The sequence below is a fragment of the Crocodylus porosus genome, unplaced genomic scaffold (assembly GCF_001723895.1).
Source record: "Crocodylus porosus isolate Cpor-Errol unplaced genomic scaffold, CroPor_comp1, whole genome shotgun sequence".
NCBI lineage: Eukaryota > Metazoa > Chordata > Crocodylia > Crocodylidae > Crocodylus > Crocodylus porosus.
Genome location: NW_017728916.1, coordinates 26,664,221 through 26,680,628, shown reverse-complemented (window position 1 = coordinate 26,680,628; position 16,408 = coordinate 26,664,221). Strand labels below are relative to the sequence as shown.

Here is a 16,408-nt window from a genome sequence, read left to right as displayed (position 1 = left end):
CTGCTCAGGCAGGGGGTCGGACTAGATGATCTACCTAGGTCCCTTCCGACTCTAGCTACTATGAAACTATGAAACTATGAAACTATACATTTATGTGATCCCAAGGTCACTTCATCAGAAGATGTGAAAAATGCACAGAGCAGTGTATAAAATGAAGTGAGTGAATGAAGTGAGTGATTTGAATACAAAAGGAGGGAAAGGAAAGAAGTGAGAGAAAAGTGGAGACAGGGTCAGTGCTGGGATAGGTAAACAAGGAAGCAATAAATGTATAGGAGTAAAGGGGCCACAAAAACTAATCTAGGTAATCACATAAGAATCTGTAATCCCTGTTTAAACCATATTTAACACAGTCCAGTCTGTTTATGATTTCTTATTCTGTAATGTCCTGTTCTAAACAAATTGAATAATACGGCATTGGACCCCCTAGCATATTAATAAATATTCTTGTGCCTTATACGGCGCTCTACACCATCTGTACCCCCCTTTTCAAAATCCTAACTTCATGCCTTCCCCTCCCCTTACCCCCTCCCTCCCCCATCAAGATGATTAGGAATGACTTGTTCTTGATTAATCAGTATTGGTTGTTTCTGATCAGCTTGTTCTCTAAATAGATTCCTTGACATGCTCCATAATTTGATCTCTGTGGGTGGGTCCAGAAGAGTGTAAACATGCTTCTTGCAGCATCTGAAACTCCTTTGAGACGCTGCAAGACACACACTGGGGAAAAAAAAAAAGTTCCCAGTGCTGCAGGTTCACAGCGTGGGCACAAACTTTGATACCTGGAGATCCAGGTATCAAAAAGTACCCTGGGGGAAAAAAGTGAGGCAACTGGATCAACCGGAGCTCAGGTCCTCCACAGAAACTCCCCGAGTGTCTCTATGGCTGACTCTTGCCCCAGTGCTGAAGCACACTGCCGTGTTGGGCAAGCAGTGGTGTAGGCTACAGGGACCTGGATCCAGGCTCCATGCCAGGAGAGTAGGGGGTGGGGGGAGCTGGAGGAAGGGGAAGGAGACCATGGGGGGGCCCCATCTGGCCCTAGCCGTGTCCTCTTGCTCTCCCAACTCCTTTTCACTCCCTGGTCACTTTCCCAGCTCCCTGCTCATCCCCACAACCCCTTCTCCTTCCCCCAGCTCCCACTTCTAATGCCAGCCCCCCAATCACTCTTCCAGGCCCCCCAACCACTCCCCTGCCCCCCCCACACACAACCTGCACTCACTGGCCACAGCAGCGGCTATCAGGGCTGGCCCTTCTGTGCAGCAGGGGGTAATGGGGCTTGGCCCTGGCCACCTGGCACCCCTGCTGCCACTGCCACATCATGTGGCTGCAGCCCAGCTTGGCAGGGTCATGCACAGAGCCACATGCTGTCTGGCAGCTTGGGGCCACTTGGGCTGAGTGGCACCAAGCCTAGGGTGACAGCCACAGCACAGCTGAGATGCCCAACAGCTCACAGCATCCTGACAAGCCAGGCTGCACCTGTGCAATGCAGCAGTGGCAGTGCAGGTGCCAGGCAGCCATGGCCAAGCCCCTCTTCCCCCTGCTGCCCCGCACTGCACTAAAGGGGTTGTGGGGGTGGGCTGTGCCACAAGCCCCTGAGTGCACCAATCACTGCTGCTGCTCTTGGTAAGCTGAGGGCAGTGCAGGAGGCTTTAGCCTGACAGGGAAGCGATTGGGAGGTGGGGGGCAGGAGCTGAGCTTAGGAGCGATCAGGAGGCTGGAGCCAAGCAGGGGAATCCCTGAATCATCTCCAGCTTTCCAATCACTGCCCCACTTGTCTCTATCCCACTGCTCATTTCCCTACTCGGCCTAGGGAAGCCTGCCAGGAACGAGCAGGAGGCTGGAGACGAGCAGGGAACAAGAAGGGAAATAGAGACCAGTGGTGAAGTGAGCAGGAGGCTGGGGGGGCAGCAGAGGAGCCCTGGGCCCTGGGAGGGGTACTGTAGGGGGGGCCTGGCACCGTGCAGGCAGGAAAGTCCATGTGATGTGTTGGGGGGGCTTCACTCTGTGGGGGGGCAGGGGACCCACCCTTCCTATGCAGCCCCACCACAGTCCCCCCACACCTACCCACACACTGACCCTCCCCCCACATCTCTCCACACCCACGTACATCTCCCCACCCCCCTTTCCACCCACCTGCTGCAAACCCCACGTGATAAGGAAACCAAATGCAAACATCAGTATGTATAGATATTTAGGATTTATGTTGTGTTACCACTTCCACAGCCTGTCAGCCCCCTCAAGGTCCTGGCCAGGCTTCAGAGATGGGCGTTGCAGTTTTTCTGGCCGCGATTGTACTGGGTCATTGCACAGGTCCTGAGCCTCCCCTTGTGAGAGGGTGGCCAGGACCTGGTTTGCCTGTGCAGCCAGATCATGACATTCCACCTGCAGGCCCTGCAGTAACTGCTATATGGTATCAGTAGCCACATGGCATGGAGCCACCTGGGGGGCACCTTCCTCCGCCACTTCCGGTGGCTCCGGTATGACTGGCAGCTCCTCAACCTGCAGGGCTTCTCCCTGCAGGACTTGTAAGGGCTGCCAGAGATCTACTAGGACCTTCTCTGGGCTTGGAAGCTGGTCTCTACCTTCAGGTCCCCTGCGACACTCAGCCAAGGCGCTGACCTGGTCATCAAGCCCTTCCTCTGCAACCCCCAGCTGGAGGTACCAATGGTGGAAGCACCCCAAGTGTGTCAGAGCCTGGTTCTGGTGGTGTCACCCATATTGGAGACCTCCCAGACTATAATAGATGGGGGTGGGTGGACCCTGCTTGCACTAGCCTAGTGCATGGGTTTACCCATGATGCGTGTGACCTGTCACCTAGTCCAGGAGGTAAAATCTGCCTTACCTCCCAACAGCCTTGCCTTTGTTGATGGTGCCCACCCCCCATGTCCTCCAGCCCATCAGAGTTAGTTGTGGGGCTGGTGCCTTCTCCAGCCTTGTGGCACTCCCCAGTCCACTACCTGAACTGGCTGAAGGACACCAAAACAATCCGCTTCTCCACCGTCCATCACTGCCGCCTCTATATTCTCATGCACTGCACAATCAACCATCACATCCTTGTGTCCCATCCAGAAACTAAGTTGTGAAACCTGTTCAGTGAGGGCATAATTGGGGAGTGCCCCAGTGGCTGAGCCTGTACTTCACCCTCATCTCATGAGCCACTGGAGACCAGCGTTCCCTCTAAGGTGTAGTGGTCCATGAGTGTGCTGCATCGGTCCATGAGCCTCTTAGAGGGAACACTGATAGCTACTGATGCCCCTTTCCTCCAAGAATGTGTTCAATCCCTTCATGAATCTGGCTGAACTCTAGTTTCCACTGTATCTGGTGGCAACGAATTCCCCACTTTAATAACACAGTGGGTGAAAAAGAACTGTCTTATGCTCGTTTAAAATTTACTATCTGGTAATTTCATTTTGTGACCTCCACTTCTTCGCTGATGAAAGCTAGCCAATAATAAATCCCTATTGACTTTACCTTCACCATTTTGTTTTTTGTAAATCCCTCTCATGTCCCCTCTCAAGCATCTGTTTTCTAAACTGAACACACCTGGCCTTGTTAGTATCTCTTCATCAGGAAGCCCCTCCACACCTCTGCCCTTCTCTAGCTCTTCTGTATCCTTTTGGAGGCATGGGGACCAGAATTGGGCATGGTACTTAATGTGTGGACACACCGTGGATTAACAAAGGGGCATGGAGATACTTTCATAATACTCTCAGCAATCTCTCCCCCATTTTAGGCCCCAGATGGTCCACAGATAATTATGTCTCTAATAAGGGAATCTTTATGTTTCCAAAATTACATGCGATTGCCAATGCTTTTAGCTGTCACATAATTAGTTATTCCTCCTTTTGGGTCCTGATTCTAGATTGAAAAAATAAAGTAGTATCTTTTGCAATTGCAGTACCCCTGCAACTGGTGTTCCAACCTGCAGAGTTGTTACACAAAGGAGCTACTGGGGGGCAGCCAGCACCAGGCTGTCTGTGCAGAAGGGCCTGATAGCAGCACCAGGTTGACTGCACCTTGATCCCGCCTGCCTATCCTTGTCCCATGCAAAGATCAGGGTCCAGGCTGGGCCACGTGCCCTCATTTGGCTGCCTGTGCCATGCATCTGGAGGAGCTGCTGGGCTCTGGGCCAGGTCATGGGGCAATCAGAGCCCAGTAGCTCATCCAGGGGCATGGTGCAGGGAGAGCTGGGGAGGGGAATACGCTTCCCCTCCCCTGCGGTGCGCACAGTGGTGGGAGCCACAGCCGCCCACCCACACCCCTGGATGAACTGCCAGGCTCCAATTGCCCCAGCCTGGCTGGGGCCCCATTCACAGTGAATGAGCCCCCGGCTGGGCCAAGTCATGGGACAATCCCCACAGTGCAGGAGAGAGTGGAGCAGTGCCCTGCCCCTACCACACTCTCTCTGTGGGAGGTCTCAATCTGCCCACCCTGCCCCCCAAGCCAGTACTTACCTGCCTTCGGCTAGGATCCTAGCTGGGAGTGTGTGGGTATCTCAGTGTGCCTGCCCCTCCCCTCTCCTGCAGCAGCTTTTCGCTGGGTTGGAGTGGGTGCGTGGCATTAAAAAGTTACTGCGTGGCAAAAAAATTCCTTGTTCATCGCTACACATGTGCGCAGCTCAGGGGGAACCTTGCTGGGGACCTCAGCTGGTGGCTCCTCCATGGAGCCATCACCATGGGTATGTATGTGGCAAGCTTTACCAACACCCCAGTCTCCTGCCTCTTTTTTGGGCAGAGGGAAATTTGGGCACACATGAAGCTCGAGTCCACCAGGCTGCAGCCCCTCCACCTCTGGAACCTCCTTCTGAGGTTCTGGATGGATCTTACCCCCCCACCTTTTTATTTTTGGGCACCCCATCCACAGTCCTACCAAGTACCAGGACCTCTTGGTCAATCTCCTCCTGGCCCTGGCCAAGTGGGCCCTGTACAGGACCAGGAAGGAGGCTTTCTCCAAAACAGATTTTGCTGAAGTGAAACAGGACAGTGATCCAAAACACCAAAATGAATCACTGTCCTCTGAAATAGCTGAATCCAAAACCAAATTGAAACACAGCCGTTTCACACAGCCCTTATGGCACAGTAAGTTTACTACCCATAATAACAAGTACTAAATGCACCGTAATAGGTGCTATTGTGCATTAGCCCGATGGACACTTTTTTTGTGATCTTAATGTGCAGGAGCTCACAATACTGAGGAGACAGACCTTAGACATGGAATGAAGAAACTCTGGACAGAAAAAACAACTTCTTTCAATTGGCTGAAGGCTTTTCAAAGCCTTTGAAATATAATGTCACCACAGAGTGTCAGGAAATATTGTATCTATGTTCTCGGTGGAGCTCTGGCTTTTTACCGGTCATATTGAAGACTGGTGGAGCCTGAGAACATGATTAATACAATTGCTTGTAGGAGCTCCAAGGGGAATGGAGTATGCTCAGTACAGATAGGATCTTCATAGAATTACAGATGTAGGCTCGGAAGGAACCTTGTAGATCTTCTAGTCTGACCCCCTGCCCTGGGCAGGAGAAAAAGCTGGGCTCAAATGACCCCCACCAGGTAAATGTCAAGCCTCCTCTTACAGACCCCCAGAGTAGGAGCCATCACCACGTCCCTTGGAAGTTGGTTCCAGATCCTAGCCGCCCTGGCTGTGAAGTGCCTTCTAATGTCTAGTCTAAACCTACTCTCTAGCAACTTATGGCCGTTATTCCTTGTTACTCTGGGAGGCGCTCAGGGGAACAAGGTCTCTCCCAAACCCCGCTGGTCCTCCCTAGTAAGTTTATAGATGGCCACAAGGTTCCCCCTCAGCCTTCTCTTGTGAAGGGTGAACAGGTTAAGGTCCCGTAGCCTCTCCTCATAGGGTCTGCCCTGCTGTCCGCGGATCATGAAAGTGGCCCTCCTTTGGACCCTCTCAATGCTGTCCACATCCTTCCTGAAGTGCAGCACCCAGAACTGGACACAGTATTTCAGCTGCGGCCTGACCAGTGTCACACAGAGGAGGAGGATCACCTCCTTGGCCCTGCTAGTGATGCATCTGTGGATGCACAACAAAGTACAGTTAGCCCTACTGAACGTGTTCTCGCATTGTCAGCCAGTGTTCATCTTGGAGTCAATAATGATTCCAAGATCTCTTTCTGCCACCGTGCTTTCAAGAAGGGAGTTCCCCAACCTATGGGTATGCTGCTGGTTCCTACTGCCCAAGTGCAGCACCCTGCGCTTGTCAGTATTGACTCCCATCCTATTTTCATTTGCCCACCCCTGTAACCTGTCCAGGTCCTGCTGTAATCTGGCCTTCCCTTCTAGCATGCCCACCTCATCCCAAATCTTGGTATCGTCTGTGAATTTAAACAGGCTGCTCTTCACCCCATCATCCAAGTCGCTAATAAAGAAATTGAACTGAAATTGAGATTTTAGCTGTCAAAATTCTAACCAACTCTATTAAGTGTATAAGTTGGCTAGATTTTGGATGGATTTACATAGAGCAAACACAGAGAAACTTTTTGACTTCAAAGCTGTTTCTGAAGGCACTGAAGCCCTTTGAAGAAACAGTTGGAATTTTTTTAACATTAATAGAATAACACATTTTCCCCAAAACTCATTCTCATCAATTGGTCAACTGTTCCCAATTAAACTCTCCAAAACAATTCAGCCTGAGGCAGAAAGAAAATGTGAGTTAAAGTTTGACAAAGTGATAAACAATTAAAAATATCTCCTTATATGGAAAATACTAATTAACTAGAGCCAATGCTGGCACCCTTACCTTAATTTTGTAAAACACCTCTAATTATTCAGAAAAGGGTGTTACAGGAATAGAGTGACTAAAAATGAACAATTGGAATCTTGGGGCCGAATCCTGTTTCACTTACATAACCCAAATGGCTTTTCTGCACTTTGCATTTAATATTCATTGGATAAAATTGATAATAGTGGGATAACTTTGACCCCCATAGGTCTAGAAACCAGGGCCAGAACCTAAAGCAATTACTTTTCCAGGGTAGTGTCCATCTCACTGAGCCACATTTCTCCCTTTCTCTTGGCTCTACATATTTTCCCCTCTAGATGTCTGGGGACAGGTTCAAGAGCAGAGAAGGTGAGCAGTTTGGACATTCTTCTGCAGTTTCTGATTTAACTTGTTGTGCAAAGTGGCCATTGCCCAGTATTAAGCAGCTACCATATTCCACCACAAAAATGAGAACATTTTGTTGCTCTGCCTTTGTTTATTATTACCATCTTCTTTCTGGTACTTCTCCAGGGGGAGCTGACCATGACTGGTGATATGGAGAACTTGCAGAATGCCATCTTCCTGGACACGGTGCCTGAGTCTTGGACTAAGAGGGCTTATCCTTCTATGGCTGGCTTGGCTAGCTGGTTTGCTGACCTTCTCAACCGCATCAAGGAGCTTGAGACATGGACAGGAGACTTCTTCTTGCCCTCCGTAGTGTGGCTAGCAGGATTCTTCAACCCTCAGTCTTTCTTGACAGCCATCATGCAGTCCATGGCCCGAAAGAATGAGTGGCCTTTGGATAAAATGGCCCTGCAATGTGACATGACAAAGAAGAACAAGGAGGATTTCAGCAACCCTCCTCGTGAAGGGGCCTATATACATGGCTTATTCATGGAGGGTGCACGCTGGGATGTACAGGTAAACCCACTAGTATCTTATTTAATAAAACAAGGCATTGAGGCTTACTGTCTGCTTGCTTGGGAAAAGATGGACACAAGGGTGACCAACGTTCTTTATCAGGTAGCAGGTGTCAATATTTCCCCTAGGCCTTGTGATATCAGTGAATGGATAGATACCATAAAGTTTCCTTGAAATCATGATATCCTTGCATGTATTGATATTACAGAGTCTGCAGGAACATAATGTCACTATATGCTTGGGACCAGATTTTATTCCAACTATTAGATGCATACGTGCCTAAGAGTGATTCTTTTTAGCCTTGTTCAACTCTATGAAAAAATACTGAATTCAAAAGGTAGGTGAGTTCTCGTTGTCTCTGCAATTTTTTGACTCATTGGGTGCATCTACGTGAGATGCTTTACTCGAGGCTAGAGCTAATGACTACGCAGTAAGTATCACCATCTACACATGCAAATGTTTTGTACGCAGTAATTGGCTCTAAGTGGGAGTAAATTTGCTACCTGCAAATGTAAGTAGCAAACTAACTCTCAATTACTTACTGCACAGAAGTAAGCATGTGGACACCTGACCAGGAGCACATTTACTTCTGTTAAGCTGGGCACAAGGGGGCGGGACATTGCTCCCTGACCCTGGGAGCTGCCTGCTGCTGGGGCAGGCTCTGCCACTGGAGCGATCGCAGGGCCAGGGCTGGGAGGTCCTTATCTCCCAGCCCAGGCCTGTGACTGAAGAGCTGGGGCTGGGAGATAAGGATCTGCTTCCACGTCCCTGCACACGTAGACACATGCCTGGGAGAGTTTACTCTTGAGTACTTAACTGTAGAGTAAACTGCTCCCAGGTTAATTGCACATGTAGATGCACCTAGCCTTAAGGATCAAATAACAATATGTTATAAAAACAGATGCATTAATGGATTTTCAGGGACTTAAGCATGGTGAAACAAAGTCACAGTTAAGTGTCTAAGTCCACTTAAGCCTCTGACACAGGGGTGGACAATAATATTGGCTAGAGGGCCCCTTAAGGAGTTTTGGTGAGCTCTTGGTGGGGAATGGGCTCTGTGGGCTAGGCTTAGGGGGTTGGGGGCACGGGTAGTTTTCTCCTAGTTTGTCTTGGTTGTGGGTCATGGTACAGAAGGGGCAGTTGTATAGAAGAAGTGAACAGAAGACTCTGGTGCTGGTGTTACCACAAGGGCTTCAGCTTCTTCGACCATAGTACACACATAGAGACCACAGCCTGTTGGGAAGGAACAGTATCCACCTCACGCTGAAGGGGAAGGAGCTTTTCTCAGCTAGAATGACAGACCTCCTATATAGGACTTTAAACTGGGCCAGGTCATGCAGACAGGCAGACAACTACTAGTACAATCCCAAGAAATGACAACCAGGGAACAACAGGAAGCATATTCTGACACCAGTCTAAGGACAGGATTTTCTACAGCACACCAGGAAGCCCAGGACCTCTAATAGCAGGCTTAGTTGCCTGTACACAAATGCCAGAGCATGGGGAATAAGCAGGAGGAACTGGCCCTCCTGCTAACCAACAAGCAATACAATCTCATAGGGATTATAGAGACCTGGTGGGACTCCACCTATGATTGGACCACAGGTATAAAGGGCTACACTTTGCATAGAAGAGATCATGTTGGGAAGAAGGGTGGGGAAGTTGCTCTCTACATGAAGGAAGAGTACACCTACCTAAAAGCAGAGATTGGCAATAAAGGGCAACTTGAAACTCTCTGGGTCAAGATATGAGGAGAGCATGGAGAAGGGGATTTGACTGTAGGAGTTTACCACAGACTTCCAAACCAAGAGGAAGAACTCAACCAGGAATTCTCTAGAGAACTGGCAGAGACTGCATGCTCTTGGAGCATGGTCACCATGGATGACTTCAACTACCCATGAGATGAGCACTGAGCAAGAGCTTCCACACTTGCACTGAAGAGCTCTATCTGACTCAAGAAGTCTAAGGGCTGACCAGGAGTAAGGCAATCCTTGACTTGGTTCTGGCTAAAGGGGATGATCTAGCGAGCATCCTGAGGACTGAAGGGAAACTAGGCGACAGTGACCATGAGATGATCATTTACTCCATCCACCATAAGACAGGGAAACTAGTCAGTAGGGTAGAAACCCTTGATTTTAGGAAAGATGAATTTCACAGGCTTAGGAGATTGATTGGTGAGGCTCTGCAGGACCATGGTCCACTTGGGAAGAGCACAAGAAGGGTGGTCGTTCCTCAAGGAAGCAATCCTAGGAGCACAACAGAAGTCCATTCCTTTTCATAAGAAAGGCAGCAAAAGGGTTGGGAGACCTCTTGGCTCAATAGGGAAGTCATGGACCTCCTGATATTGAAAAGAGAAGCTTATAAGGCATGAAAACCAGAAATTACCACCAAAGAGGAGTACACAGCAATAGCCCATACCTGTAGGAAGTGGATTAGAAAAGCAAAAGCAGAAACCAAATTCAAATTGGCAACTGGAATCAAGGACAACAAAAAGTCCTTCTTTAGGTATGTAGGAAGTCAGAAAAAATAAGAGAAACATAGAGACCCTGATGAACAAAATGGGACAGCTGATAACCAACACTTAGGAGAAAACCAAACTCCTAAACAAATACTTTGCATTGGTATTCCACCAGTCCCCAGGTATTAGCCTGCTTGACAGGATACAAGATGATCAAGGTGAGGGTGATCACCCTCCCATAGTTAGTCAAGAACTTGTGGAGGAACACCTAGAGAGGCTGAATATCTACAAGTCAGCAGGACCAAATGAACTACACCGAAGAGTGCTAAAAGAACCAACCGACATCATCACATGACCCATGGCAAAGCTATTTGAGGACTCATGGCACTTGGGAGAGGTCCCAGAAGACTGGAAGAGGGCCAATGTGTTGCCTATCTTCAAGAAAGGGAGAAAGGAGGACCCAGGGAATTATAAGCCAATCAGTATGACCTCCCTGGTAAAATAATGGAAAAAAATATCAAAGAATTCATTATTGATAGGCTAACAGAAGGCAGTATTCTAAAGGACAGCCAACATGGCTTCACTGCAGGTAGGTCATGCCTGACCAACCTCATTTCCTTCTAAGATCAGGTAACTCACCACCTGGATAAGGGAAATGAGGTTCATGTCATATACTTGGACTTCAAAAAGGCCTTTGATTTAGTTTCCCACAATGTCCTCATAGTAAAATTAGGAAAATACAGCCTTGACTACTTTATGGTCTGGTGGCTAGGTAACTGGCTCTGAGGTAGGACCCAGGGAATATTAATAGACATAACTGAGTCAACATTGCGGGAGATGACCAGTAGTGTCCCTCAGGGGTCAGTACTCAGACCACTACCTTTCAACATGTTCATCTATGATTTGGATTCAGGTATTAAAAGCATACTGGCAAAGTTCATGAATGACACCAAATTATGTGGGAGTATGGTCACGCTCAGGGACAGGCTAGTGATACAGGCTGACCTGGACAGGCTTGCAAGGTGGGCGAATCATAACCTGATGGTGTTAAACATGGAGAAATGTAATGTGCTCCATCTGGGGAGAAATAATCCGCGACACACTTACAGGCTTGGCAGTGCTATGCTTGCCACCACCACAACTGAAAGAGACCTGGGGCTCGTGATAGAATACAGAATGAACATGAGCCACCAATACAATGCCGTAGCTGGCAGAACGAATCAAACACTGGCATGCATTTACTGATGCGTCTCAAGCGAGACTAAGGATGTCATCCTCGCACTCTACTTGGCCTTGGTGAGATCACTGCTGGTGTATTGCATCCAGTTCTGGGCCCTGCAGTTCAGGAAGGATGTGGAGAAGCTTGAGAGAGTCCAAAGGAAGGCCATGAACATGATTAGAAGTCTAGAGAGTAGGTCATATGAGGAGAGGTTGAAAAACATGGGACTGTTCAGCCTGGAGAAAAAAAAAAAAGACTTAGAGGGGACTTGGTGGCAGCCTATAAGTATATAAGGGGCATACATCAGGGCCTGGGGGAGCATCTGTTTACCAAGGCACCCCAGGGGAAGACAAGAAACAATGGGCACAAACTGATTGAAGATTGCTTCAAATTGGACATAAAGAAAAACTTCTTTACAATTTAGGTGCCAACAGACTCCAGGTAATCTAGTTTGTAAAACAAGGTGATCAGGAACAGTCAGCATGGATTCAGTGGGCACATCCTGATGAGCAGGAATGTGTAGTATGTGGTGCCGCAGACCCATCTGTGGCACAGCACACCACATGAGCCACACATGCAGGCATGCCCTGTGCTGCTAATTTTCAGCGCAGGGTTGGGGGTTTACACCAGGAGATCCTGATGCTAAAAAAAAATGTGTAAAAAAAGCAGAGTGGTGCACATGGCAGCAGTGTGCGCTGCCCAAAACGGGAGCCTGGCTGGTCGGAGCCACCTCTAGCTGCCAGCCAGGCTCCCTGCTACCAGATCACTGTGGCTGCAGCTCCCAGAGGCCTCAAGGATCCCAAGTAAGTCTGCTGGGGCCAATCCAAGTGCTGGCCCCAGTCTCCGTTACCCACCCAGGGCAATATGCCATGCACTAGAGCTCATGTGCACAGGTGCTCCCTGGGGACAAGTAGCAGCAGATAATGTGCTTCTGCAGCAGAGAAAATTTAGGTAGAACATGAAAAAGAGAGGTTACTTAAGCAGATGGTAACTAGTTTTAAGGTTCAGGGACAGAATGGAGCCTCGCAGGCTAACTGAGGGCACATATTGTGCTGCTGCTGTTTGCCTATGGGGAAATGCATGTTCCCACTCAAGAGGATGCGCCCACTAAGAGCATGTCATGACTGACCAACTTGATTTTCTTCTCTGATAAGGTGATAGGCTCTGTGGTTGGGGGAAAACAATGGATGGACTATATCTTGATTTTAGCCAAGATTTGAACCCTGTCTCCCAAAACATTCTCATAAATAGGCTAAGGTTGTACAGACTAGAACAAAGTAGTGTAAGGTGGATACAAATATAAGGTGGATAACAGCATACTGGGCTGCATTATTAGGAGCTTTGCCAGCAGATCAAGAGAAGTAATTCTTCCCTTCTATTCTGCATTGGTGAGGCCACATCTGGAGTAGTGTGTCCAGTTTTGGGCCCCCCACTATGAAAAGGATGTGGGCAGGTTGGGGAGAGTCCAACCGAGGGCAGTGAAAATGTTTAGGAGGCTGAGACGCATGGCTTCTGAGGAGAGGTAAGGTAACTGAGCTCATTTAGTTTGCAGAAGAGAAGACTGAGGAGAGATTTCATAGCAGCTTTTAACTGTGGTTCCAAAGAGAATGGAGCTAGACTGCTCTCAGTGGTGGCAGATGTCAGAACAAGGAGCAATGGTTTCAAGTTGCAGCAAGAGAGGTTTAAGTTGGATATAAGGAAAAACTTTCTCACTAAGAGGGTGGTGAAGCACTGGAATGGGTTACCTAGAGAGGTGGGAAAATCTCCATTCTTGGAGGTTATTAAGACCCAGATTTACAAAGCCCTAGCTGGAACCATCTAGTTGGGCATTGGTCCTGCTTTGAGCAGGGAGTTGGACAAGGCGGCCTCCTGAGATCGCTTCCAAACCTAAGTTTCTGATTCTATGTTTATTTCCAGGTATTGAGGTCAGACTTACTGGTCTTTAATTCCACGCATTCTCCTTCTTTTGTTTCCTAAACATGGGCATTATGCTTGCCCTTTTTCTGTCATCTAAGACCTCACCCAACCTCCTCGAGTTCTCAGAGAGGATAGCCAGTTGTTCTTCAATTACCTCAGCCAATTCCTTCAATACCTTTGCTTGCATCCCATTTGGCCCTGCTGATTTGAAAGCATCTAGCTTCTCTAAGTAATTCGTAGCCTGTACTTCCACAACTGTAGGCTGTTTGTCTCTTTCACTATCTTAGCTGCCAATTACACCCATCGTCTGGTAGCTGACTTTATTTGTGAAGCCCAGAGGAAAACAGGCATTTATATACTGCAGCCTTGTCTGCATCAGCTGTGACTAAATTACTTTCTACATTCTGTAAGGGACTTACGGTTTCTTTGATCCTCCTTTTACTCTTGACAAACTTGTAGAATCCCTTTTTATTGCTTTTTTTTGTCACTTGCCCGTTGCAACTCAAATCATGCCGTGGCTTCCCTGATTTTCTCCCTCCATGCCTGTGTAATACTCTTCTACTCTTCCCTTGGAATATGACCAAGTTTCCATTTCATTAAAAGAGGACAGGATAAGAGTTGTCAAATATTTTTCAAGTTATCATAAAGAAGAGAGAAAACAACTTTTTTCCCTTGCCAGACCATGCAGGACATAAAGCAATAGGTTTAAACTGCTGCAAAGCAAAATTAAATTCTATCTCAGGAAAATCTTCCTAACTGCAAGGACAGAAGGAACAAGCCACCTAGGGAAGCTGTGTTAGCAAAAGAAAGATTAAATGTGCTTAGTTGAGTCTCTGCTTTTCCATTGTGCCATTGAGAAACTAAAATCTACATAAAATTCTGTGAGGCCAGGTAGAGAGAGGGAAGCAAGAAGGAATTGGTCCTGCAGCTACCCAACCTGTGCTAGTCTCCAGTGGGCATCAGAGACTACAGTGACACTGTAGTCTTGCATTGTGGGTGAGTCTACATGTGTAATTAATGCACACAAATAAACTCTAAAGGTTATTGTTCTGGAGATTTTTGCTCCTGGTGTTTTAGCTGCTAGCAGAGGGTTTGGGGTTGAGAGAGTGGTTGGGGGTAAAAAGGTAAGAAAGGTTTATTGACTTAACAAAAATACAACTATGCACAGTGACAAGACAACAATAACAGACAATAATGATTTGCATCAGCAACTTATTGGCAGTCCCCTCTGATGACTGAAGTATGACAAGTTCCTCTTGTTTAAAGCTCAATGGAGTCAGGAATCCCTGATCAGCACTGTCTGAGGGGTACCGGGAAGGACCCTGGTATTCAGTTCTCGGGCTTCTCAAGATCTACTGGCCCACCAAATCCAGGTCAGCAGCTAATTTTAAATCAGTAGCTTCTCTCACAATGCTGCATCTCCCTTCTAATGATTTCCAGATGTGCTAGCCAATTTATAACTTCTGAGCTATGCTAATAACTTACAGCCATTTAGATTTTCCTACTACATACTTTCCTTAGGACTCACCAATAGCAATACAAGCCTTTGCATTCTTTTGATAAGGTTAATTTTGACTATGCCACAAGGCCTACTACTACCTCTACAAGGCCTTGCTAAATTTACTAGGCCTCACTACATACAAGGCCTCACTACATACAAGGCCTCACTAATCTTTTACTTTAATTAAACTTTTAGTGGCAACATGCACCTCTAATACATAAATGAACAACAAAAAACACTTGGTTTAATCCTCACAGAAAGTTCAGCAAGCACATTTATCACACAGACAATTCTTAGCTGTTACACCTGGGTGCACTGTTTAAATGTGTATGCGGGAGAAGAAAACTCTGGAGTATATTTCTCCAGAGTTTATTCATGCACAGCACATTGAACCTGGTCAAAGCAGCCTTGGCTAGCAGCAGACCAGGGCTGTTCTGACTGAGCTCAATGTGCTGCAGAGGTGCTGGCTGGGGCACAAGCCCCCAAGGTCTGGAACAGCCTGCCATCAGAGGTGGTTCAAGCACCTACATTGAACACCTTCCAGAGCAAATTGGATGCTTATCTTGCTGGGATCCTATGACCCCAACTGACTTCCTGCCCTTTGGGTGGGGGGCTGGACTCGATGATCTTCTGAGGTCCCTTCCAGCCTTAATGTCTATGAAAAAAACCCTATGAAAAAACAAGGGTGCTTCAGTGCAGGGGTAGCTGGCAGGGGGCCCCTGCACTGAAGTACCCCTGTGCCCCAGCCAACCAGGCAGCATCTATATATGTGCTGCTGCACACAAAGAACCTCCGGAGCAGGTCAGTACTTGTAAATACAAGTACTAGCTTGCTCCTGAGTTTATTAGTTTTGTGTGCCCTAATAGAGGTGCCCATGTAGATGATGAGTTGTTTCCTGCTGAAATAATTAAGCAGCTCCACAGTAGACATCTGCTGTAGATGTGCTGTTTCTGGAGTACATATGATCACACCTGTGTTTGTCAAAGATACTGTTCCCATTTGATGGTTTGAGTGAGTATATGCAAGAAGTGGATTTAGCTGGGTTTATAGACAAAGGTGGTCATCTGAGTCACATAAGTAGAAGGGTTAACTGGGAGTATGGTGGGGATGCATCAACTCACATGGTGGTAACTAGTGGGTTGAGATTGTCAAAGCAGGGGGTTCCCTGGGATTTTGGAGTTGAAGGGGTTAGTTAGGCTTCTGGGGAGGAGCCTAGCTGAATTTATGAAGGGAAAGGTTAACTGGGATTCTGCAGTTGGGAGTTAGCTGGGGTCAGGAAGGCAGAGTCCAGTGGGAGTGATCTGGAGATGTGGAGAAAAAAGTTAGCTGTGATTATGTAGGCAGAGTATTACCTGGGGTATTATAGCAGTGGGTGAGCTGAATTAAAGAGAAGTGAGGTTAACTAGGTAATGGGGGAATGATGAGCTGGGATTATGGAGGCAGGAGGTTTATGGAAGCATAAGGCTATCTGGTGTTATGGAGTTTTTTTGTTAGATTCTGCCAAAAAGGGGTTAGTAGAAATTGTGGAAGCAATTTGGGTAATGCAGCTAGTGAGTTACTGATGTTCTGGAAGCAATAGGACAACAGGGCAGGCCCTACAAGGAGAGGCTATGGGACCTGAACCTGTTCAGCCTCCAAAAGAGAAGGCTGAGGGGGGATCTAGTGGCCTGTTATAAACTA

The 16,408-nt window shown here is 47.7% G+C and overlaps 1 protein-coding gene across 1 annotated transcript in view; it reads left to right on the top strand.

Moving 5' to 3' along the window:
* Positions 1-16,408, top strand: part of DNAH9 (dynein axonemal heavy chain 9) — a 388,028-nt gene that overhangs the window by 362,856 nt on the left and 8,764 nt on the right. The window contains exon 52 of the mRNA XM_019536510.1: positions 7,244-7,633. Within this exon, the coding sequence (XP_019392055.1) occupies positions 7,244-7,633 (390 nt within the window). The remainder of the gene's footprint in view (positions 1-7,243; positions 7,634-16,408) is intronic.